Source organism: Heterodontus francisci, chromosome 4 (assembly GCF_036365525.1).
Source record: "Heterodontus francisci isolate sHetFra1 chromosome 4, sHetFra1.hap1, whole genome shotgun sequence".
In the NCBI taxonomy this organism is placed as follows: domain Eukaryota; kingdom Metazoa; phylum Chordata; class Chondrichthyes; order Heterodontiformes; family Heterodontidae; genus Heterodontus; species Heterodontus francisci.
Window position 1 is genome coordinate 54,695,496 of NC_090374.1, and position 25,010 is coordinate 54,720,505.

General features: G+C 42.6%; 1 protein-coding gene across 4 annotated transcripts in view; it reads right to left on the reverse strand.

The window, feature by feature from the left end:
• tnpo1 (transportin 1) overlaps positions 1-25,010 on the reverse strand; it is a 206,288-nt gene that overhangs the window by 37,661 nt on the left and 143,617 nt on the right. For 3 of the 4 annotated variants that reach the window (XM_068029557.1, XM_068029559.1, XM_068029558.1), the window contains exons 10-15: positions 23,520-23,580; positions 23,202-23,370; positions 21,264-21,416; positions 18,756-18,981; positions 16,547-16,718; positions 7,157-7,243 (exon numbers count right to left, since the gene is read on the reverse strand). In XM_068029557.1, coding sequence (XP_067885658.1) covers positions 7,157-7,243; positions 16,547-16,718; positions 18,756-18,981; positions 21,264-21,416; positions 23,202-23,370; positions 23,520-23,580 — 868 coding nt within the window. Of the gene's footprint in view, positions 1-7,156; positions 7,244-11,017; positions 11,462-16,546; positions 16,719-18,755; positions 18,982-21,263; positions 21,417-23,201; positions 23,371-23,519; positions 23,581-25,010 lie in introns of those variants that run through there. The other variant, XM_068029560.1, reaches the window with a different exon arrangement.

The window sequence follows — 25,010 nt, forward strand, 5'->3', positions numbered from 1 at the left end:
GAAGAACTAATGAACTGGAACGCGCTGCCTACAGGGTGGTAGAAGTGGAGACGATGAATGATTTCAAAAGTAAACTGGATGGTTCACTAATCTCCTTTAGGGAAGGAAATCAGCTTTCCTTACCTGGTCTGGCCTACATGTGACTCCAGACCCACAGCAACATGGGTGACTCTTAAATGCCCTCTGAAATGGCCTAGCAAGCCACTCAGTTGCATCTAACCACTACGAAGTCAATAAAAAAGAATGAAAACGGACGGACCACACAGCATCGACAAAGGCAAACCCAGCCCTGTCGACCCTGCAAAGTCCTCCTTACTAACATCTGGGGGCTTGTGCCAAAGTTGGGAGAGCTGTCCCACAGACTAGTCAAGCAACAGCCTGACATAGTCATACTCACGGAATCAGACCATACAATGTCCCAGACACAGCAATCACTATCCCTGGGTATGTCCTGTCCCACCGGCAGGACAGACCCAGCAGAGGTGGCGGGACAGTGGTCTACAGTAGGGAGGGAGTTGCCCTGGGAGTCCTCAACACCAATTTCGGACCCCTTGAAGTCTCATGACATCAGGTCAAACATGGACAAGGAAACCTCCTGCTGATTACCACCTACCACCCTCCCTCAGCTGATGAATCATTACTCCTCTATGTTGAACAGTACTTGGAGGAAGCAGTGATGGTGGCAAGGGCACAAAATGTACTCTGGGTGGGGGACTTCAATGTCCATCACCAAGAGTGGCTCGGTAGCATCACTACTGACGGAGCCCTAAAGGATATAGCTGCTAAATGGGGTACGGGGCAGGTGGTGAGGAAACCAATATGAAGGAAAAAACATACTTGACCTCGTCCTCACCAATCTGCCTGCTGCAGATGCATCTGTCCATGACAGTATTGGTAGGAGTGACCACCGCACAGTCCTTGTGGAGACTAAGTCCCGCCTTCACATTGAGGGTACCCACCATTGTATGGTGTGGCACTACTACTGTGCTAAATGGGATAGATTTTGAATAGATCTAGCAATGTAAAACTAGGCACCCAAGAGGCGCTGTGGGCCATCAGCAGCAGCAGAATTGTACTCAACCACAATCTGTAACCTCATGGCCCGGCATATTCCCCACTCTACCATTACCATCAAGCTAGGAGACCAACCCTGGTTCAATGAAGAGTGCAGGAGGGCATGCCAGGAGCAGCACCAGGCATACCTCAAAATGAGGTGTCAACCTGGTGAAGCTACAACACAGGACTGTCTGTGTGCCAAACTGCGTAAGCAGCACGCGATAGACAGAGCTAAGCGATCCCATAGCCAACGGATCTGATCTAAGCTCTGCAGTCCTGCCACATCCTGCCAAGAATAGGAGTGGACAATTAAACAACTACCTGGAGGAGGTGGCTCCACAAATATCCCCATCCTCAATGATTGGGGTGCCCAGCACAACAGTGCAAAAGATGGCATTTGCAACGATCTTCAGCCAGAATTGTCGAGTTGATGATTCATCTCAGCCTCCTCCTAAAGTCCCCAGCATCACAGATGCTAGACTTCAGCCAATTCGATTCACTCCGCGTGATAGGGCAGCACAGTGGCGCACTGGTTAGCACCACAGCCTCACAGCTCCAGCGACCCGGGTTCAATTCTGGGTACTGGCTGTGCGGAGTTCGCAAGTTCTCCCTGTGACTGCGTGGGTTTTCGCCGGGTGCTCCGGTTTCCTCCCACAGCCAAAGACTTGCAGGTTGATAGGTAAATCGGCCATTAGCAATTGCCCCTAGTATAGGTAGGTGGTAGGGGAATTGAGGGAAGGTGGGGATGTGGTAGGAATATGGGATTAATGTAGGATTAGTATAAATGGGTGGTTGATGGTCGGCACAGACTCGGTGGGCCAAAGGGCCTGTTTCAATGCTGTATCTCTAAATAAATAAATAACAAGAAACGACAGAAGGCACTGGATACTGCAAAGGCTATGGGCCCTGACAATATTCCGCCATTAGTACTGAAGACCTGTGCTCCAGCACTTGCCGCGCCCCTAGCCAAGCTGTTCCAGTACAGCTACAACACTGGCATTTACCCTGCAATGTGGAAAATTGCCCAGGTATGTCCTGTTCACAAAAGGTAGGACAAGACCAACTGGGCCAATTACCGCCCATCAGTCTACTCTCAATCATCAGTAAAGTGATGGAAAGTGTCATCAACAGTGCCATCAAGCGGCACTTGCTAAGCAATAACCTGCGCAGTGACGCTCAGTATGGGTTCCGCGAGCGCCACCCAGCTCCTGACCTCATTAGAGCCTTGGTTCAAACATGGACAAAAGAGCTGAACTCAAGAGGTGAGGTGAGGGTGACTGTCCTTGACATCAAGGCAGCATTTGACCACGTATGGCATCAAGGAGCCCTAGCTAAACTGAAGTCAATGGGAATCAGGGGGAAAACTCTCTGCTGGTTGGAGTCGTACCTAGCGCAAAGGAAGATGGTTGTGGTTGTTGGAGGTCAATCATCTGAGCTCCAGGACATCACTGCAGGAGTTCGTCAGGGTAGTGTCCTAGGCCCAACCATCTTCAGCTGCTTCAATGACCTTCCTTCAATCATAAGGTCAGAAATGGGGATGTTCGCTGATGATTGCACAATGCTCAGCACCATTCGCAACTCCTCAGATACTGAAGCAGTCCATGTAGAAATGCAGCAAGACCTGGACAATATCCAGGCTTGGGCTGACAAGTGGCAAGTAACATTCGTGCCACACAAGTGCCAGACAATGACCATCTCCAACAAGAGAGAATCTATCCATTTCCCCTTGACATTCAATGGCATTACCATCGCTGAATCCCCCACTATCAACATCCTAGGGGCTACCATTGACCAGAAACTGAACTGGAATAGCCACACATAAATACTGCGGCTACAAGAGCAGGTCAGAGGCTAGGAATCCTGTGGCGAGTAACTCACCTCCTGACTCCCCAAAGCCTGTCCACCAGGCACAAGTCAGGAGTGTGATGGAATATTCTCCACTTGCCTGGATGGGTGCAGCTCCAACAACACTCAAGAAGCTTGACAGCATCCAGGACAAAGCAGCCCGCTTGATTGTTTATGGATGGGGTGCCATTCACTCCCTCCACCACCAACGCACAGTGGCAGCAGTGTGTACCATCTGCAAGACGCACTGCAGCAATGCACCAAGGTTCCTTAGACAGCACCTTCCAAACCCGCGACCTCTACCAACTAGAAGGACAAGGGCAGCAAATGCATGGCAACAAGACCACCTGCAAGTTCCCCTCCCAGTCACACACCATCCTGACTTGGAACCATTTCGCCATTCCTTCACTGTCGCTGGGTGAAAATCCTGGAACGCCCTTCCTCACAGCACTGTGGGTGTACCTACCCCACATGGACTGCAGCTGTTCAAGAAGACAGCTCACCACCACCTTCTCAAGGGCAATTAGGGATGGGCAATAAATGCTGGCCTGGCCAGCGACGCCCACATCCCATGAATGAATGAAAGAAAACTTGAGGGAAATATACTTGCAGCGCTACGGGGATAGAGCAGGGGAATGGGTTTAATTGGATGGGGGGATGCAAGGAAGAGTGAATTTTTAATGCAGTGAGTGGTAATAACCTGGAACTCACTGCCTACCAGGGTGGTGGAAGCAGAGATGAATGAATGAATGGGCACTTGAGGGAAAAAAAACTTGCAGAGCTACGGAGATAGAGCAGGGGAATGGGACTTACTGGATTTCTCTATATAGAACCAGTATGGAGTTGATGCGCTGTCTTTTGTGTCATAATAACTCTAAGGCTGGAATCTTCTGTGCCCTTTGAGGATGAGCTGGGAGGTGGGATGAGTGGCAAAATGGTGGGGGAAGGAAGCCCAACATCTTGCAGGCACCAGTCCACATCACCAATGGCGAGAAAGTTGGCAAAATCAGCCTTGAGCCACAAGTTACCAATTAAAGGCGACTTCCCGCCTCCACAGCTATTTTGCCCAAATTGGGAGGGCCCGCCACCTAAAACCTGGCAGCCTCCCAGTGCATCAGCACTGAACACCACTAGTGGTGCTGCTGCTGAGGTTGCTGAGCTGCTGCCCTTGGGGGCAGGCTGTCATTAACTAGACAGCTGCAGCCACTTAATTGGTTTCTGGGGAAGATAATTCCACAGAATAATGACTCTTGGAAAAAAAATTTCTCCTCATCTCCATCTTAAAAGGGAGATTTCTTATTCTTAAACTGTGTCCCCTAGTTTTAGTCTCCCCCACAAAAAGGAACATCCTCCCGGTATTTACTCTATCAAGTTCCCTCAGGATCTTGTATGTTTCAATATCATCACTTCTCATTCTTCTAAACTCCAATGGGTATAGGCCCAAACTCTTCAACCTTTCTTCATAAGATAAGCCCTTCATCCCCTGAATGTGTCGAGTGAATCTTCTCTAAACTGCTTCTAATGCAATTATATCCTTTTTCAAATAAGGAGACCAAAACTGTGCACAGTACGCCAGATGTGGTCTCACCAACGCCCTGTCTAGCTGCAGTAAACCATCCCTACTTTTATACTTGATTCTCCTTGCAATAAATGCCAACATTCCATTTGCCTTCCTAATCACATGCTGGACCTCCATACTAACCTTTTGTGATTCATATACCAGGACATCCAGATCCCTCTTTACCACCAAGTTTTGCTATCTCTTTCCATTTAAATAGTATACAGCTTTTCTAGTCTGTCAAAGCGGACAAGTTCACATTATCCCACATTATATTCCATTTTCCAAATTTTTGCCCACTCACTTAACCTATTTATATCCTTTTGTAGACTCCTTCCTATCTTGGTGCCATCAGTAAATTTAGCTGCCATGCAGTCCCGTCATCCAAGTCATTGATATAAAATGTAAATAGTTGAGGCCCCAGCATTGTTCCCTGTGGCACGCCACTAGTTACAGCTTGCCAATCCAAAAGACCCATTTATCCCTACTCTCTGCTTCCTGTTAGCTGATCAGTCCTTTATCCATGCTAATATATTACTCCCTATACCAGGTGCTCTCTTGTGTAGTAATCTTTGACATGGCACCACATCAAATGCCTTTTGGAAATGAGCAATGTTATGGAGGTTGAAATAGGCTGTTTTGGTGATGGACAGGATATAAGGCCAGAAGCTCATCTTGGGGGTTCCATCGGGCACCCAGGTGCAAAGGGTCTGTTTCAGCCTCAGTCAGTGGCTTGGGAAAGGGATCCATCAGTAGGCAGGGAACGGAGTTTGCGACGTGGACCAAAAACAATAGCTTCACTCTTCCCGATGTTTTTAGTTGAAGGAATTTTCTGTCTATCCAGTGCTGGATGTCAGATAGGCAGCGTGACAAATCACGTCTGTATTTAAGGATGAGAGACGCACCAAGAGAGCCTTCTCAAATACAAGTCTTGACCAGACTTTGAGCTGGATAAGTAGTGCTTGGCATTTGAAGATGAAACTGAGCTTCTTGAATGGATTTGAGATCTGAACAGAGAGCGAGGTCAAGAGTATCCATAGATGAACGAGGGCCAAGGATGAATCCAAAAAAGATAGCAGCTGGTAACTAGATTTGAAAGGGAAATGGACAAGCTGTTTCTGAAGAACAAACAATTCCTTGATCCCTCAGTGAGTATTCAGTGTGACTTGAGCCACACAGACCAGGAGATCATCATAATGGTTGCAGGCTCTTTATCCAGATCATTTGAGATTCGAACTGGAAAAGTGAGATTCAAAGTCAGCTTTGTCTTTAGCTTTTACAGCCAGTAACAGTACCACCAAACTAGAAGCAGCATGAAAAAGGATTCACAGAATGTACACAAGTGCTTTTTTAAGGGAACAGAAGTGACAAAAAAGGTGACATTTTTGAAAACAATGCATTTAGCCATAAAAATGGAGAATTTACAGAAATTACAGGCAGAAATTAAAAAATGTTGAACAATTGCAAGAAGATAAAGATGTCAGGTGTAAAAGCCAAAATTTTTAGTATAGAATAAGGGGCATGATTGAAACGAGATTTAGTATCAGATGTATCAGAAGAGGAAGGAGCTGGTATAAAACTTTCCATGCCAGCTAGAAATTGATCATTTCACTGGCACAAACAGAAGTGTCAGAAGAATGAAAGCAACAGCTGAACCTGGGAATGGTAGTAAAGGCAGACAAACAGTGCCAAATAAAACTGGTCTACAGAGTGTAACCTGTCACAACAGTGATTGATTTGAAATAGCGGTTGGAAAGATCCAGTTGTTTAAAAAAAAAAGTGCAAATTGGATTGGAAGTGAAGATAATATTGGAATAGTTAAATTAACCCAAGGGGTACAGGAAGGTTAAGCAATGAGTTATTTAAAGGTTACTTAGTATAGCAGAGGAAATCAGCATTCACACTGGCCTGATCAGTAGAAGATATTGCCGATAGTCAACAGTGAAGTTAAAGAATGACAATCTCAATAGTGGGGAAGCTAGATTTAATCCTGCTCGACAAGAAATTGAAAAGTTGTACAGTATCAAGGTTTGGAGAGCAATGGAGATAACCAATGGATTTAGTGAGACGGGTGAGCTATTTTTAAGCAAAAGAGACTGAAGTCGGATAACAAAAGGAATCAGAGTAATCAGCAGTGTCAGCACTGGAGGCTGCAATTAAAAGATTTGAGAAATTGGAAGATGTAAAAAAGGAAAAAAAGAAGCAAATTCTGAGTTTGAGGGAGAAAAAGTGAGTATGGGGAAACTAGAGATACAAATGATCAAAATTTGAGGAGGTACACATGTTGCATAAGAGCATTTTCAGTGTAAGGTGCTGTACCAAATGCTTTTTCTTTTAGGTTGCCCTCATTATTTATGCCAATAGAGAAGAAAAAGCAACTGGCTGTGTCACGGAGCTGTATTTGATAACATTGTTAATGGAATTAGTTCTTCTAAATCCTTGGGCAGGAGATAGACAGTAAGGGGGAAAAAAAATTAACCGAGAGCGAACAAACCAAAATGGCAGAAAGAAGGCAAGAGGAAATTCTTTTAAAAACCCATTGTAATAAGAGACAAGAAAGGGAGACATAGTAACAAAATTTAAAGGATATGACAACCATCCTGGGACTCTCTGCTAATTCAAGAATTTGTGTATCTATTTCAATAAGACCTACCAACATAAACATTCTTGTGCAAATAACACACAATCTTTACGCACCTCAAGTAAGGGAAAAAGATCTTTGTCTTCATCCTTCAACATGTTCCATTTCTGAATGAGAGGAGGCATCAACATCTGAATGTATTCCTTGTGAGAAAGACAGAGTTGATTTTACTGCTCTAATAAAATATTGTAAATTAGTTGACAGGGAAAAACATCTGAAATGAACATAAAAATACAGTTAGAACTACAACAGAAAATGAGCACTAATCAATGATTGCAAAAATTTTTCATGAACAATTATGGTCCAGATTTTGCAGTCTAAATAATAGTGAAGCTATCAGCACTCATCATTATTGAAGAGTTAATCAAATAACAACTTCTGGCGACAACACAAGCACAAATAAACACCAAAATCAGGAAGTTTCTGTCCGAGTTGCCCTACTCCTCCAGAAGCTTTGCTATAACCGTATCTCACTGAGGCACGGCATTCAAACATGTGGAAGGGCGTGAGATTGGAATAAAGAACAAAGAACAGTGTAGCACAGGAACAGGCCATTCGGCCCTCCAAGCCTGCGCCGATCTTGATGCCTGCCTAAACTAACACCTTCTGCACTTCCTGGGCCCATATCCCTCTATTCCCTTCCTATTCATGTATTTGTCAAGATGCCTCTTAAACGTCGCTATCGTATCTGCTTCCACCACCTCCCCTGGCAGCAAGTTCCAGGCACTCACCACCCTCTGTGTAAAAAAACTTGCCTCGCACATCCCCTCTAAACTTTGCCCCTCTCACCTTAAACCTACGTCCCCTAGTAACTGACTCCTCCACCCTGGGAAAAAGCTTCTGACTATCCACTCTGTCCATACCACTCATAACTTTGTAAACCTCTATCATGTCGCCCCTCCACCTCTGTCGTTCCAGTGAAAACAATCAGTTTATTCAAACTCTCCTCATAGCTAATGCCCTCCAGACCAGGCAACATCCTGGTAAACCTCTTCTGTACCCTCTCCAAAGCCTCCACGTCCTTCTGGTAGTGTGGCGACCAGAATTGCACGCAATATTCCAAGTGTGGCCTAACTAAGGTTCTGTACAGCTGCAGCATGACTTGCCAATTTTTATACTCTATGCCCCGACCGATGAAGGCAAGCATGCCGTATGCCGCCTTGACTACCTTATCCACCTGCGTTGCCACTTTCAGTGACCTGTGGACCTGTACGCCCAGATCTCTCTGCCTGTCAATACTTCTAAGGGTTCTGCCATTTACTGTATACCTCCCACCAGCATTAGACCTTCCAAAATGCATTACCTCACATTTGTCCGGATTAAACTCCATCTGCCATTTCTCCACCCAAGTCTCCAACCGATCTATATCCTGCTGTATCCTGACAATCCTCATCATTATTCGCAACTCCACCAACCTTTGTGTCGTCCGCAAACTTAATCAGACCAGCTACATTTTCCTCCAAATCATTTATATATACTACAAACAGCAAAGGTCCCAGCACTGATCTCTGCGGAACACCACTAGTCACATCCCTCCATTCAGAAAAACACCCATCCACTGATACCCTCTGTCTTCTATGACAGAGCCAGTTCTGCATCCATCTTGCCAGCTCACCTCCGATCCCGTGTGACTTCACCTTTTGTACCAGTCTGCCATGCGGGACCTTGTCAAAGGCTTTACTAAAGTCCATATAGATAACATCCACTGCCCTTCCTTCATCAATCATCTTCGTCACCGCCTCAAAAAACTCAATCAAATTAGTAAGACACGACCTCCCCTTCACAAAACCATGCTGTCTCTCGCTAATAAGTTTGTTTGTTTCCAAATGGGAGTAAATTCTGTCCCGAAGAATCCTCTCTAATAATTTCCCTACCACTGACGTAAGGCTCACCAGCCTATAATTTCCCGGATTATCCTTGCCACCCTTCTGAAACAAAGGAACAACATTGGCTATTCTCCAGTCCTCTGGGACCTCACCTGTAGCCAATGAGGATGCAAAGATTTCTGTCAAGGCCCCAGCAATTTCCTCCTTTAGTATTCTGGGGTAGATCCCATCAGGCCCTGGGGACTTATCTACCTTAATGCTTTGCAAGACACCAAACACCTCCTCCTTTTTGATAATGAGATGACTGAGACTATCTACACTCCCTTCCCTCGGCTCATCATCCACCAAGTCCTTCTCCTTGGTGAATACTGATGCAAAGTACTCATTTAGTATCTCGCCCATTTCCTCTGGCTCCACACAGATTCACATCTCTGTCCTTGAGTGGGCCAACCCTTTCCCTGGTTACCCTCTTGTTCTTTATACACGTATAAAAAGCCTTGGGATTTTCCTTAATCCTGTTTGCCAATGACTTTTCATGACCCCTTTTAGCCCTCCTAACTCCTTGCTTAAGTTCCTTCCTACTGTCTTTATATTCCTCAAGGGCTTCGTCTGTTCCTAGCCTTCCAGCCCTTACAAATGCTTCCTTTTTCTTTTTGACTAGGCTCACAATATCCCGCATTATCCAAACTTCCCAAACTTGTCTGTCTTCCTCACAGGAACATGCTGGTCCTGGATTCTAATCAGCTGACGTTCGAAAGACTCCCACATGTCAGATGTTGATTTACCCTCAAACAGCCGCCCCCAATCTAAATTCTTCAGTTCCTGCCTAATATCGTTATAATTAGCCTTCCCCCAATTTAGCACCTTCACCCGAGGACTACTCTTATCCTTATCCACAAGTACCTTAACATTTATGGAATTATGGTCACTGCTCCCCCACTGAAACTTCGATCACCTGGCCGGGCTCATTCCCCAATACCAGGTCCAGAATGGCCCCATCCCTAGTTGGACTATCTACATACTGTTTCAAGAAGCCCTCCTGGATGCTCCTCACAAATTCTGCCCCATCCAAGCCCCTAGCACTAAGTGAGTCCCAGTCAATATAGGGGAAGTTAAAATCATCCACCACCACAACCCCGTTTACAACCCTAGAGGTCCTGTTTTTTTTTTAAACTTACTACCTAACTCCCTAAACTCCCCCTGCAGGACCTCATCACTCTTCCTGCCTATGTCATTGGTACCGATGTGTACCACAACCTCTGGCCATTCACCCTCCCCCTTCAGCATGCCCCCTGTCCGTTCAGAGACATCTTTGACCCTGGCACCGAAAGATACTCATTAGACATGCCAGAAAAAGTTGGGGCTTTTGCATTCAAGAGTAAGAGAATTTTTAAATTGCACCATACGTCTTAATTATTGCCATACCCCTCTGGCACTGAAAATTTACTTTTACAAATGTGGAGTCGCATTCCTTCAGATTTTAATTTTTGTTGGGGACTTTAGAAAAATTAAAATTTCTTTAAAAATAATTATTTTTGTCTCATCTCTCTCTCCCTCCCTTTCACTTTCAGTACATGATTTGACATTAAATTAATTGCTCAAACTTACACTCGCTGGTTCAGACTCTGCATGTCTGAGTAAGATTCTTCAATCTGATTGGTTAAGCAGATGCACAGTTGCTTGACTTGACCAGATTCCCCGTAAAGGGCATCACACAGTTTTGTATTTCTAATCATTATAAGTTCTAGTGCAAACGCCGACAGAAAGTCTGTGGGTAAGTATAATGAACAGCTAACATCATCCGTTCACCACTGATACCAAAATCTAGGCCATTGTACTGAAATAAAGTCGGCTTCAGCTTATTTTAACTAATATGTTATTTGGCTCATCAGAAGAGATCAAAATTTCTGTTATGGTCAAGTGAGGAGGGATCAAAGGGCTTCCTCTCTTTTCCCCCTCCTTGTTTGACCACACCAGGTTTAATTCTTTCTTGAAGTGGATGTACAGGCCAATTCAGTATGTGTTTGATTACTGACTTGCTATGATCATGATAAGAACCAATCAGACAGGTTTTCTTGAGCTTAACAAAGAGATTAACTTTATTGTACCTAAACCAAACTAATAAAAATAATAAACAATGCACCAATTTTCTCACACACACACTAGAGGTTTACACACACACACGCAAATATGTTACAGAATGGGCAAGGTACATCGGTCGGGGAAAGTTAGTTGGTTGAGTTAGAGTCCATAGCAAAAAAAGGAGTACACAGTCTGTGGCATTTGGTGATTCGATTGGCTTCTAGCTGAATTCAGTGGTCCGTCAGCTTTGAGTTTGAACAGGTAGCTGACTGGTTTGGTGGGTCTCTTGGAGACAGTGAAGCAGATGATTTCCTCCAAAGGGGTTTCTGATTGCAGCCTTAGTATGCAAAGATGGTCAGTCAACAGGCAGGATTTGAAACCTTTCAATTTGGAATGGAGTGAGAGCAATCCAACTCGGGTCTGCACGTGTCAGAATCCAGTTGCTTCTCTCTGCTGCAGAAAGACACAAGCTTAAACCCACAGATGAGAGGGGCTCGTCACATACAGGCATTCAAACATAACAGTATTGCGCACTTGTTAAAAAGAACAGGTAGTTCCTTTAAACTGCCAGAGTCTTGGTTCTTGCTGTGGCATGAGCAGACATTTCGTCTTCCTCCTCACAAGCATTGTAGTGTAGGATACAGTGTTGCAAAATAAGCTGGCAACAAAGTCATCCTTTTAGCTGGTGTTTAAAAAATCTCACAAAAATATTAATTCAGATTGCCAGTCAGTGAACTAAAGAAAATAATCAGTAGGGTCAGCAGAACTTCTATCTTTGCATTGGAGGCTGCAATTAAAAGTGTTAGAGAAATTGGAAGATGTAAGAAAGGAAAGAAAGAAGCAAATCCTGAGTTTGATGGAGAGAAAGTGAATGAGAGATACAAATGATCAAAATTTGAGGAGGTATACGTGTTGCATAAGAGCAGAAAAAAGCAAGAGGAAACAACAGCTATGGAACGCATTATTTTCAGTGTCAGGTGCTGTACAAGTGCTTTTTTTTTAAGGTTGCACTCATTGTTTATGCCAACAGGGAAGAAAAAGCAACTGGCTGTATCACGGAGCTGTATTTGATAACACTGTTAATGGGACTAGTTCTTCTAAATCCTTGGGCAGGGGCGAGACAGTAAGGGGGGAAAAAAAAGTCAACCTAGAGCGAATAAACCAAAATGACAGGAAGGCAAGAGGAATTTTTTTTTTTTTTAAAAACCCATTGTAATATACACATTGGAGTAACACCTCCCCACCACGCAAAATGAAATGTGACCAACAGGAACATTTCATTATGAGGTCACAAATTAAAAAGAAACTCTAAACACACACACACACACCAGTCTCACTGTCATAGCCATACTCTAAGTTTCTTTGCCATCCAGGATTGGGCATGAGCACAACTGGGGAACTCCAACTGCTCCAACTGGGCTGAATCAGCTTGTGCTCCAGCATATACTGAATTTCCTCATGTATTTCTACAGATCTTCCTTTTCCAGTTTCTCTATCAGTGAACTCAACCCTGGATTCAAAGCTATTCATAACTTTGCAAACCAACTGTCAACTAGTAAAACGGTGACTTCATTTGTGTGGATTAGTTGTCCTGGCATGAATGCAAGTCCATCAAATGGCACCTTATCATAAGACACATTGTCAGGCAAAGTTTTAAGCCTGCCTTGAAGTGCTTCATAGTCATTTTGTACTTTAACCCAGTGCTGGATTTTACTTCTTGCAGCTTGAGACAACCTATCAATTTCGTCCTGCATTGCTTCCAGCCTGGCCCACTATTCCTCCTCAGTTAAGATACTTGACTTGCAGTCACCACCACCATCAAAACCCTCCAAATCTGCCACAAAAACCCTTTTGGGCTTGGGGCTTTTCTTTGGCTTATAAGCTTTTCAGTGTCTCCCTTCCAAATATAAATCTTTAATTTCTAGATCTTTAGTCTGGATTTCTTCCCAAACCTGGGTCAATTTCCTGGGACCTAGGGATTTTGTTTTATGGGCGGGGGTCTCTCCTACATCCACATCGTATAGGGTTAGGGTTGTCCACCTTGGTTTGTCCCTGCAAAAGCTGTGAGCAGTCTTGTTAGGTCTCCGCCCTGTTCTGCGTTTAAATAGGAGAGTAAGGGGTCAAAACTCCCTAACATTTCAGTGTTGGCTAACCGGATGGTAGGGAGTTTGATTTACATATGAGCATACGAATTAGGAGCAGGAGTAGGCCACTCAGCTCTTCGAGCCTGCTCTGCCATTCAATAAGTTCATGGCTGAACTGATTACTCCACATTTCCACCTACCACCGATAACCTTCCACCCCCTTGCTCATCAAGAATCTATCTACCTCTGCCTTAAAAATACTGAAAGACTCTGCTTCCACCGCCTTTTAAGGAAGAGAATTCCAAAGACTCACCACCCTCAGAGAAAACATTTCTCGTCATCTCTGTCTTAAATGGACGACTCCTTATTTTTAAACAGTGACCCCTAGGTTCTAGATTCTCTCACAAGGGGAAACATCTTTTCCACATCCACCCTGTCAAGACCACTCAGGATCTTGTATGTTTCAATCAAGCCACCTCTTACTCTTCTAAATTCCAAAGGATACAAGCTAAGCCTGTCCAATCTTTCCTTGTAAAACAGCCCGCCCATTCCAGGTATTAATCTAGTAAACCTTCTCTGCACTGCCTCCAATGCATTTACATCCTTCCTTAAATGAGACCAGTACAGTACACTGTACTCCAGATGTGGTCTCACCAATGCCCTGTATAGCTGAAGCATAACCTTCCTACTCCTGTATTCAATTTGCCTTGTGATAACTGATAACATTCTATTAGCTTTCCTAATTACGTGCTGTACCTGCATACTAACCTTTCGCGATTCATGCACGAGGACACCCAGATCCCTCTGCATCTCAGAGCTCTGCAATCTCTCCCCAATTAGATGACATGCTTCTCTTTTATTCTTCTGGCCAAAGTGGAAAATTTCACACTTTCCCACATTATATTCCATTTGCCAGGTCTTTGCCCACTCACTTAACCTATCTATATCCCTTTGTAGCATCCTTATGTCCTCTTCACAACTTACTTTCATACCTATCTTTGTGTCTTTAGCAACCATACCTTCGGTTACTTCATCTAAGTCCGCACTGTCCCTTTCGCCCTCCTCTTTCCCGATGACCTGGCAGACTTGAGCTTGTTTGTCCGCTTCCCAGCTGTGATTCTGTTTTAACACACTTGATGTGGCACAGCCTTTGCTTTTTCATACGATCTGATGAGTCAATTATATAATTCACCTGGATAATTCTCTTTATTACTCTGTCCAGGCCACTGAATCGGACTTTCAATGGTTCTCCGTGTATTGGTAATAGCATGAACACAGTCTCCGGGCTGAAATGTTCTGGCCTTGGCATGTCCATCCATCTGTCTTTTCATAGTGTGTTTGGGAGTTTTTTTTTTTAAGGTGTTCCTGAGCCACCGCACAGACTCTCAAGCCATTCTTGGAATATGGAGATGTAGTCTAACAGGAAAGATTAGCCCCTGTGCCCCAAAAACTTTTCCTTGATTAGTTTTAGAGGACCACTCACCTCGTGTCCATAAACTAATTCAAAGGGACTAAAACCAGTGGACTCATTGGGTGAGTCCCTGGTAGCAAACAGAAGAAATCCCAGCCCTTTGTCCCAGTCATGGGAGTACTCATAGCAGTATGCCCTGATCATGATCTTTAGGGTCTGGTGGTACTGCTCCAAAGCCCCTTATGACCATGGGTGGTAGGCTTAGGACTTTAGCTGGGTTATGCTCAGATTACCCATGACCTTTTGAAAAATACTTAAACTAAAATTTGTGCCCTGATCCGACTGGATCTCAGCAGGCAGTCCATACAGGGTGAAGAATTAGGTTAGCCCCTCTACCACTACCTTGGCAGATAGTTCTTAAAGGGAGAGCCTCTAGAAACTGGGTAGCCACATCCATAATGGTGACAAGATACAGGTAGCCCCTTTTATCAGCAGAAGTGCAATACAATCTACTAGCAATTTGCTGAAAGGTTCCTTAAAAGCCAGCATGGGAATTAGGGGTGTAGGTTTTATTGCAGGTTGAGGCTTCCTCACAACTTAGCACGTGTAGCAAGTCTTACAGAACTCCACCACATCTTTGTGGAGTTGTGGCGAGTGAAAATGCTGTCTGATGCGGGCTTGAGTTTTTCTGATACTGACATGCCCAATGATTGGACAGGGGGAGACACAATGGGGTTAGACACGACAGAGAGAGAGACATGGAGAGATAGAGAGTGAGTTTCCTTTAAACTTCCTGCGTCTTGGTTCTTGCTGGGGCCTGAGCCTGTCTCCCTCCTCACAAGCATTGCAGTGTAGGACACCATGCTGCAAATTATGTTGCCATCTTAAGTTGCCAGCAGTCATTTTTTAAGCTGGTCTTTAAAAAATGTATTTTAAAAATATATAAATTCAGATCTCCAGTCTGTGGATTCAAGAAAGTTATCATTCAACATAGGACATTGGCGTAACACTGTAAATGTTACATTAAATATTTAGAAAGATTTTGAGAATCTGCACATCTACTGTCTTCTAGTTAAGAATTCCTTTGACTATTCTGTGTAGGACATGGCAAATGTGTTTGTATCACTACAGAGACAAAGGCAAAGTGGCAGGGGCCCCCGGTAGAAGAGGAAGAAATGACGGCAATTTGGACTTTTTCAAACTTGGAATTATGGCCAATTGCAGAAAGAAAAAAATGGAATCTTTTCTCTAAGCCAGGTGTGTGCTATACTTAAACCAAAAATGAGATTCTGGAAAACAATTCACCATGAGCACAGAAGTAGAAACTTTGTTGTTTAATAAAAGCTGGAGGTCGAAATATTGGGCAGAAACTCCTGATCATAAAGGACGCAAGATCCGCATGCAGAAGAATTCGTGAGAATGACTAGAGCAAACCTAAACTTTGTAACACTTGGCTAATACATGCATGTGTGATCAGTTTATATATTTAAGCAGTAAAATAATCTTATAACCCTTCAGTACAAAATCTGGATTTGAAAATGAGTACCAAAACAGTGCCATATCACAGTTCTTGAACATTTCAACTTGGAGTAAATGGCTAGATCAAGTGAATCTTGCATGTAATATACAGCACAGAAACAGGCCATATAGCCTAACTGCTGGTGATAATGTTCCACACAAATCTCCTCCCATCCCTCTTCAACTAACTCTATCTGCTCAATCTTCTACTCCATACGTATATCTCACTTCCTCTTAAACGTATCTATACTATTCGCCTCAACAACCCCTTGTTCCATATTCTAACCTTTCATTAGTGACTCTCTTATATTTATGGTCCTTAATTTGGAGATCCCCACAAGTGGGAACATCACCTCTACCTCTAACCTATCAAACCGTTTCATAATCTTAAACATCTCTATCAGATTACCCCCTCAATCTTCTCTGTTATGAAATGAGAAATGAGCTCCAGCCTGTTCAGTCTTGCTAAGGTCAGTTCTAATAACTTAAGTTAATTGATCATGCAGCAGTACTTTTTTCTCTCACCTGCTTATTTAAATGGTGCCCTACTGAATCGGCAAGCGTTCCAATTGCATCATACAGAATTAGAAGATTCTTATGTTGATATTTATTAAAAGCAAAGACAAGTGTATCAAGTATGTAACCGAGGTATGGCACCAACTCCGTGCAAGCTTCTTCCTCTAGGGTAGCAAAAGCACTGGAAAGCAAATAAAAAACTTTTAATATTTACAGTTTATATCTAACTTATATGTACTTAAATGTTTTGTACAGAGACCACAAAGTCAGGATACTTTTTTCAACCTGCTTATGGTGCATTAAAAAAATGGGATTTGCATCGTAAATGTATCACATTATCAACCTGCATTTTACATAAGTAAAAGAGTACATGTTAATAAGAGCTAAGACACATCAAATCAGAAAGTATTTTTCTTTACAGCTCAAATATTGTTCTGTTGCCACTTTACATAGTAACTCATTTGCCTTAATGCTATGGTCTGGACTTGTGTGCATCTCTGATTGTTTTGTTTTTTTATTTGTTTCATCTCCCAAGCCCTTTGTAAAACGTCCGCATATCTTACTACGGACATCTTTATCACCACCAACAGCAGTGGAACCAGCATGCAAAAGTAAGAGATGAAGCCTATTGTAGCCTTAATGGCTAAGACAGGATGCTCTATAGGACATCACTAGCTAAGCAGATTCAGCTGAAGCAGTAAGTAGGAATTGCAAAGATATGTGTCATGGGGGAAAATATCGTATCACTAGAACCTATTACCCTTCAGAAAAACATCTGAGTCAATTGAACCTTCCCAGTGACAAAAATATTTTCGGTGGTAGTTCTGTACAACACCACGAAGAACATTTGAATTTGGGTGGATTCTAGCTGAAACTAATTTCAATTGATTATGAAGCCTACTTCTGAACTGCAGAGCGCCTACGGCATGGCCACATAAATATATATCAGACAAGGGGCTCTAATAAATCAACACAGTCCGGTCTATGATCTCAAATTTGTACTTTTGTTCAAAAAAAATTATCCAAGGGTTTTTAAGACCGAGAATGCACTGCCTGAAAGGGTGGTGGAATCAGATTGCAAATAACTTTTAAAAGGCAAGTGCACTAATTTGCAGAGTTATGGGGAAGAAGCTGGGTTGGCGGATGAACTGGACAGCTCTTTCAAAAAGCCGGCACAGGCATGACAGCCCAAATGGCCTCCTTCTGTGCTTTGAGATTCTATGGTTCATAGAAACAAATGCAACAGCAACACTATAAAACAAAGCAATGACTGAAATTTACCCAAGAGTGTGCAAGTTGCACAATGCAAAATTCAGCCATTTCACAAAATACTAGCAGCACATTAGCCCAGAAGGTATTTAGCGGAACAACTTTTTATATAGCGCCAATAACGTAATAAAAATATCCTAAGGCGCTTCACCGGAGTGTGACATTGAGCCAGACAAGGTGATATCAGGATAAATGGCCAAAACATTTTCAAGGAGGTAGGTTTTAAGGAGTGCCTTATAGGAGGAGAGAGAAGTAGAGAGGCAGAAAGGTTTAGGGAGAGAATTCCAGAGCTTAGGACCTAGACAGCTGAAGGAAAGGCCATCAACGCAGAGAAATTAAAACAAGGGATGCTCAAGAGGCCAGAATTAGATGAGTGCAAATATCTCCAAGTTGTGGGGCTAGAGGAGATTACAGAAATAAGGAGAGGCCATGGAGGGATTTGAAAACAAGGATGAGGTTGTAAAATTGAAGCATTACTTAAATGGGAGCCATTGTAGATCAGTGGGCATAGGAGTGATGGGTGAACAGGACTTGATGTGAGTTAAGGACACAGGCAAGTTTTGGATGAGCTCAAATTTACAGATGAAAGAATGTGGGAGGCCAGCCAGGAATGCACTGGAACAGTCATGTCTAAAAGTAAAAAAGGTGCGGATGAGGGCTGAGTCGGGGGTTGTCATGAAAGTGGAGGTGGTCTCAGGGATGGCACAGATGTGTGGTTGGAAGCTAATCTCAAGGTCATATATGACACCTAGGTTATGAACAGTCTGACTCAACCCACACACAGTTGCCAGGGAAAAAGATGGAGTTGGTAACTAGAGTCAAAAACATTTCAGCATGTTGGTGAAATCTACATACTTATTATTTGCACAATAATAAAATAGGATATAAAATTTACAATTCCATCCAGAAAATTTGTAATGACATCCCTAAATATTATCCAGTAACAAACCTGCAGGCAGCCTCTTGCACTCGCTTATTGCTGTCCAAGATACGCTTCAGAAGTTCAGTCATTAATGGCTTCAAATAGGTATCTGGGGGCTGACCTACTACCCAATGTGCATAGCGGCTGAGAGTCCAACAAGTTATAGAACGCACGAGAGCCTTCTTATCAGCGAGGCACTGAATAAGGTGAGGGATAAGCTCTGGCAGGTAAGGGATCATACCCTGCATGCAGCCTGTGAAACAAAGTCAAAAAATAGAAAACTTTGGTGAAAAATTCCACTATGTCATCCTTTCAGTAAATCAAATCAGTGCTCTACAGATAAATTTATGGTACACAAGCATCAAAAAAATGTAACATTTCTATTATTTTCCTTCCAGCATGCAAACAACCTGTAACCTTCCCAGGCTTCTTACATACTATTGACGATGCAGCATCACATGTGTTATTGATCCTCAGATGCTGGGTCAAAAACCTGGAACTTCCTTCCTAACAGCACTGTGCGTGTACCTACACCACATGGACTGAAGCAGTTCAAGAAGGCAGCTCACCACCTGCTTTTCAACTGCAATCGGGACAGGCAACAAATGCTGGCTTTGCCAGCAATGTTCACATCCCAGGAAGGAACAAACAAAAGCATAACCTTCACTCAGCAAAGCCTAGCTCAGGGGAGATCAAAAATTGCAACATAACATCTGCAGTCATAGCCACTGACTTCCAGCTTTTAATAAAACAATTTGTACCACATTCTAATTTTAAATATTCAACAGCTGAATGAACCTTTTTGCAGCATGATTCTCAAGTTATAATTTGACTGGAACATTAAGTACTTTAAGACAAAGAGCTTATCTCAAAGTTAATTGCAAAAGAGTCACTAAAAGTGATGCACATCAGTTTTAGTGCTTGTTAGCTAAGTTACAGCTAACAAATCAACATGATTGAACATTTTATTGCCTCCACGTCACAACCAACCAAGAAGGCAGATCACTTAAATGACCCAGAGGTGAGATGAGAGTGACTGCCTTTGACATCAAGGTAGCATATGACTGTGTGGCATCAAGGAGCCCTAGAAAAATTGAAGTGAATGGGAATCAGGGGGAAAAATCTCCACTGGTTAGAGTCATACCTAGCAAAAAGGAAGATGTTTGTGTTTGTTGGAGACCAATCATCCCAACCCCAGGACATCGATGCAGGAGTTTCTCAGGATAGTGTCCTAGGCCCAACCATTTTCAGATGTTTCATCCATGACCTTCCCTTCAACGCAAGATCAGAAGTGGGGATGTTCGCTGATGATTCCAGTGTTCAGCGTCATTCATGGTTCCTCAGATATTGACGCAATCTGTGTCTACATGCAGCAATACCTGAACAACATTCAGGCTTGGACTGGTAAGTGGCAAGTAACATTTGCGCCACACAAGTGCCAGGCAATGACCATCTCCAAGAAAGAAAGAATCTAACCATCTGCCCTTGATGTTTAATGGCATTACCATCGCTGAAGCCCCCATCACCATTCTGGAAGTTGCCATTGATCAGAATCTTAACTGGACCAGCCACATAAATGCTGTGGCTACAAGAGCAGGTCAGAGGCTGGGAATTTTGCAGTGAGTAAAAACTCCCGACTCCCCAGAACCTGTCCACCATCTACAAGGCACAAGTCAAGGGTGCGACAGAATGCTCTCCACTTGCCTGGATGGGTGCAGCTCCATCACTCAGGAAGCTCGACATCATTCAGGACAAAGTAGCCCGCTTGATTGGCACCCCATCCACCACCTTAAATAATCACTCCCTCCACCACTGGCACAATGGCAGCAGTGTGTACCATCTACAAGATGCACTGCAGCAACTCGCCAAGCTTCCTCGACAGCATCTTCCAAACCAGCACCCTCAACCACCTAGAAGAACAAGGGCAGCAGATGCATGGGAACACCACCAACTGCAAGTTCCCCTCCAAGCCACACAACTTCCTGATTTGGAAATACATCGCCCTTCCTTCACTGTTGCTGGATCAAGATCCTGGAACTCCCTTCCTAACAGCACTGTGGGTGTACCTACACCACATGGACTGTAGCAGTTCAAGAAGGCAGCTCACACCACCTTCTCAGGAGCAATTAGGGATGGGCAATAAATGCTGGCCTTGCCAGCAATGCTCACATCCCATGAATGAATAATAAAAAAAAACCTAAATACCAATATTAAACTACTAATACAGTGGGGAAATAATCCTCCACCTTCAAAAGTTCAAGGTGACTCTCGCCCACTAATTGCCCCTCATTCATGGAAAGGCACCATAATTCAACTTAAAATGTATTCTCACACTTACAAGAATCAGTTGAGAATCTACAACACCTCTCTGCCAAAATTATTTTTTTTTTGGAGTATAAGCAGCTTCCATTGAACACAACTTTATGGACTCTATCAAATAATAAGATTCCAAGTTTACATCTTGCGGACATGGGAATTTTCTTTTTTATAAAACAAACGTAATTAAATTTTTACAGTATAAAATCGTACACCCACCTTCAGCAATAGCTCCAAGCACCAGAATTCCAGACTCCTTCACCACCCAATCTGGGTGAAATAGCAGCTCTTTCAACAGTGGCAGAACATGTGGCAACAATTCATCCCGGAAAACATTAGCTAGCACATCCAATGCAGCAGCGGAACACTTTCCTAAGGAGTAATTTATTGATATTACATTTTCTATGCACTACTTACTCTTATATGTTTAAGACTGTCAAAGTAAATATTAACTTCCTTGGACAAAAAAATTGTAGGCACATTATCAGTATCTTTAAATTTGTAAAAGCATAGACTATTTAACCCACAGTAAAAGGACAAACAGAACATTAACATGCTTCAAACAAGACTACCAGAGGAATTTCCTCATTTCCCCGACTGCTAGAATAGTAAAAGTCAAATAGACCATCAGGGAAAAATAGTTCTTGCTATCAATCCCTTCCAGAACAAAAGTGGCCTCATTTTATTTGATCTCAGGGTGTGGGTGTTGCTGTCATGACGCTATTGTGCACCTTCTGCTACACGGAGAAGGTGACAGACAGGCCTCTGACAGAGAGGAGAAAAAGAGAGAGAGATGCCATTTAGTAGAAGGCAGCTTTGGGGCATTATGCAATGTAAGCCATAACTGAAAATTGTTATCTTTTGATGTAACCATGTGATGCGGAGACATGCTGAGGATCACAATACGAGTAAGAGAAATGTATAAAAACTGGCAAATTGTAATGAGGATCTGGAGAGTTTGATCAGACATGACTACAAGCATTGCATTTTAAATACATGCCCAAATGCCACTGCATGCACCATAAGCTTAATCGATGGATGCTTGATTGCAATGTTTCAAGAATGTTATTGATTTTGAGGAGCAGATAAAATACTTAATCAAAGAAAAGATATCCTTTTAACTTAGCCAAATATTCAATGGAACACAACAGTTCCTTCTTTTTTGGACCCAAGGAAATAGTTGTAGACAGCAATTAACTAGTATTGCATAATGAAGATGAGAATTTCTCTTCTGGAAATTTACTTTTCAAGGCCCAGAGGAAAAATTATGCATACATTTACCTCAGATTAAATTAAAGTGAAATTCTTATTACAGTAGATTTCACACTGTCTGCAGAAACTTCAGGTTTCATAGTTAAAATAGCATTTTTTGTTCCATGTCTTATGAACATAATATGATGCAACACAGTACTAACAGCACAAACAATTTGAAATATTTTTGACAAATTCAAGTTTTTTTTTCAGCAGGGCTTCAACACGGCAATCTGGCTCTGCAATCCCATTACCAAAAGCATATTTTCATTAGCCTACCATTTAATCCACATGCCCTTATGAGCTTTGAATCCCCCTTAAACACCACTTCATTTAGCATCACCTTTTTGGAACTTTTGATTCAGACAGTATGAACACATCAAACTTAATAGCTCAGAGCATCCACTTTTTCCATTATTTCCAAAACCTCGTACAGGCACGTTCTACAATAATGTCAGACAAAAACAGGTATAATTGCAAACCCAAATCCCAGTTCATGGGAAACACTGCTCCACAGCAAAGTACAGGTAATGTGTTTTGAGCTATATAAATTGCATCTATTCCATCCTTTTTAAAAACTACACTACATCTACAGAATAAAACAGATGCATTATGCTGGACGATCAGAGTGCTCTCACTGCAGTGTGCCACAGCATTATGGTCAGTTTACATGCAATGTTAACTATCTGTTCACTAATTGATCATAACACTGCCCCACCTCCACCACTCCTTGCCAACCATTTGCCAAAACAGATGGGTATACATCTTCCCCAGCATTAAAACTGGTCTTGCACATTATTCTAAAAGCATTTTATTTAAACTAGAATAGAATTTAATATTGGTCAATAAGATATCCTGAATGGGAAAACAATAAAATTAATATACAGGATTCTCATTTAAACATACTTAAATTCCAATCAGAAATTGTATCATCATCATCAAGATCATCCTCCTCCTCCTCCTCTTCACCAATTCCATCTTCTTCATGCTGCTGAGCAACGGTTCGAGATCGGTGAAAGCGAGGCTTAATATCCTGCTCATTATCAGGAACAGCTTCATCTTCCTCAACATCGCCCTGAAAAAGAAAATTTAATAGTCAATTGTTATTTATTTCTTAACCAGAAGAACACTCCACTCTCAGATGACATAGCAAGTGGACTGCTAGTAAATTACTGGCAATCTACTTCAAAATTACAATGCTGAGACATAAACAATGTTACTCACCTTAAGAAGAATAATATCAATTTCTGAATATTTCATCCCATTCACAAGGACAGGTATTAACCTAAAATTAACAAATTTTCTCAAGTCAAGACTTGTTTGACTACATGCAGAGTTCAGTATGATTTTTTTTTACAATTATTCATTGAAACAATACTAAGTTGCTACAATATCAGACAATTTTGAAATCTGTGTAGAACCACTAAATAATTTAGTTATTTCAGACTAATAAAGCTTCGGTGCTGTTAAGTGAGCATGCAAAGTCAGTTCCCTATACTAGTGGCATTGCAGGAGTTTGCTCATATGAACATACTACTTTTCTGAACTTCAGAGTTGGGTGTGTGAAATAACAGCCAAATTTAAAAGAGTACAAATTCCCTTAGCATGGTAATAATGCAGCACATATTTTGTATATTGTTTTGTCTGCCGTAGACAATGAGCAATTTTACAAGGCCATGAGAGGTTGAACAATTGCGAGAAACCCACTCCAGTTTCACTAGATTTGCTGATAAGTTCTATTTGGTTAAAGAATGCTAGGCTGCCTCTCCAGAGATAAACTATCTGTGCCCTCTGCCCATACAGCAGTAGTTCCAACTTAAATAAGGGCCCTAAGATAGGAGCCACCTCAATCCAAACACCTTATCGAGATACACAGTAGACAGCCTCACCTCATCAGCACCTAGGAGATACACGAGTTGAGCATTCATTCACATGTCACAAATGAGCACCAATGGGAAACATGGTGACAAGTAAACTGAGCATACACATGGAGCCAAATACAATAATGGCAGCACTGAAATTCCGATGCATACTGACATGGCTGGAATTTATCTTTGATGAAGTGGCATGCAAGGGAGCTGTGTGAAGTGCACACAGAAAGGTGTGAAAACAATAGGATCTTGTGGTGAGAAACACACAGAACTGTTGATATGTTAACAAGATATGGCTGACAGCAGAATGTCTAAATGATCTAAATACATCTTGCAGCTGGCAACTGGTTGTACTCTGCATTTTAAGGCTTTTGCTGCTCCTTTGGCTACCACCAACCCCCACCGCAATACTGCCCCTGGGTTCTTTCCTCCTCCAGGCCTTCAATGTTGTACAGCATTTGGAATACCATTAACCCCAATCAAATTAAATTGCATAGCACTCAGGTTGATCAGGTACCTAAAGCATGCATTCAACATTCCAAATGCATGTTCTTGGATTTCTCTGGAGGTAGAATGCATCATGTTACAGCAATGCACAGTGCTGCCCTGGGAAAAATGCACAGGTCTCATCAGCTATACCTGGACATTGTAGTTTGCATTGCTCAGATAAAAGCAAAATGCTGCAGATGCTGGAAATCTGAAATAAAACCAAAAAAGTGCTGGAAATACTCAGCAGGTCTGGCAGTATCTGTGGAGAGAGAAGCAAAGTTAACGTTTCAGGTCAGTGACCTTTCATCAGAACTGGCAACGGTTAGAAATGTAATAAGTTTTAATCAAATAAAAT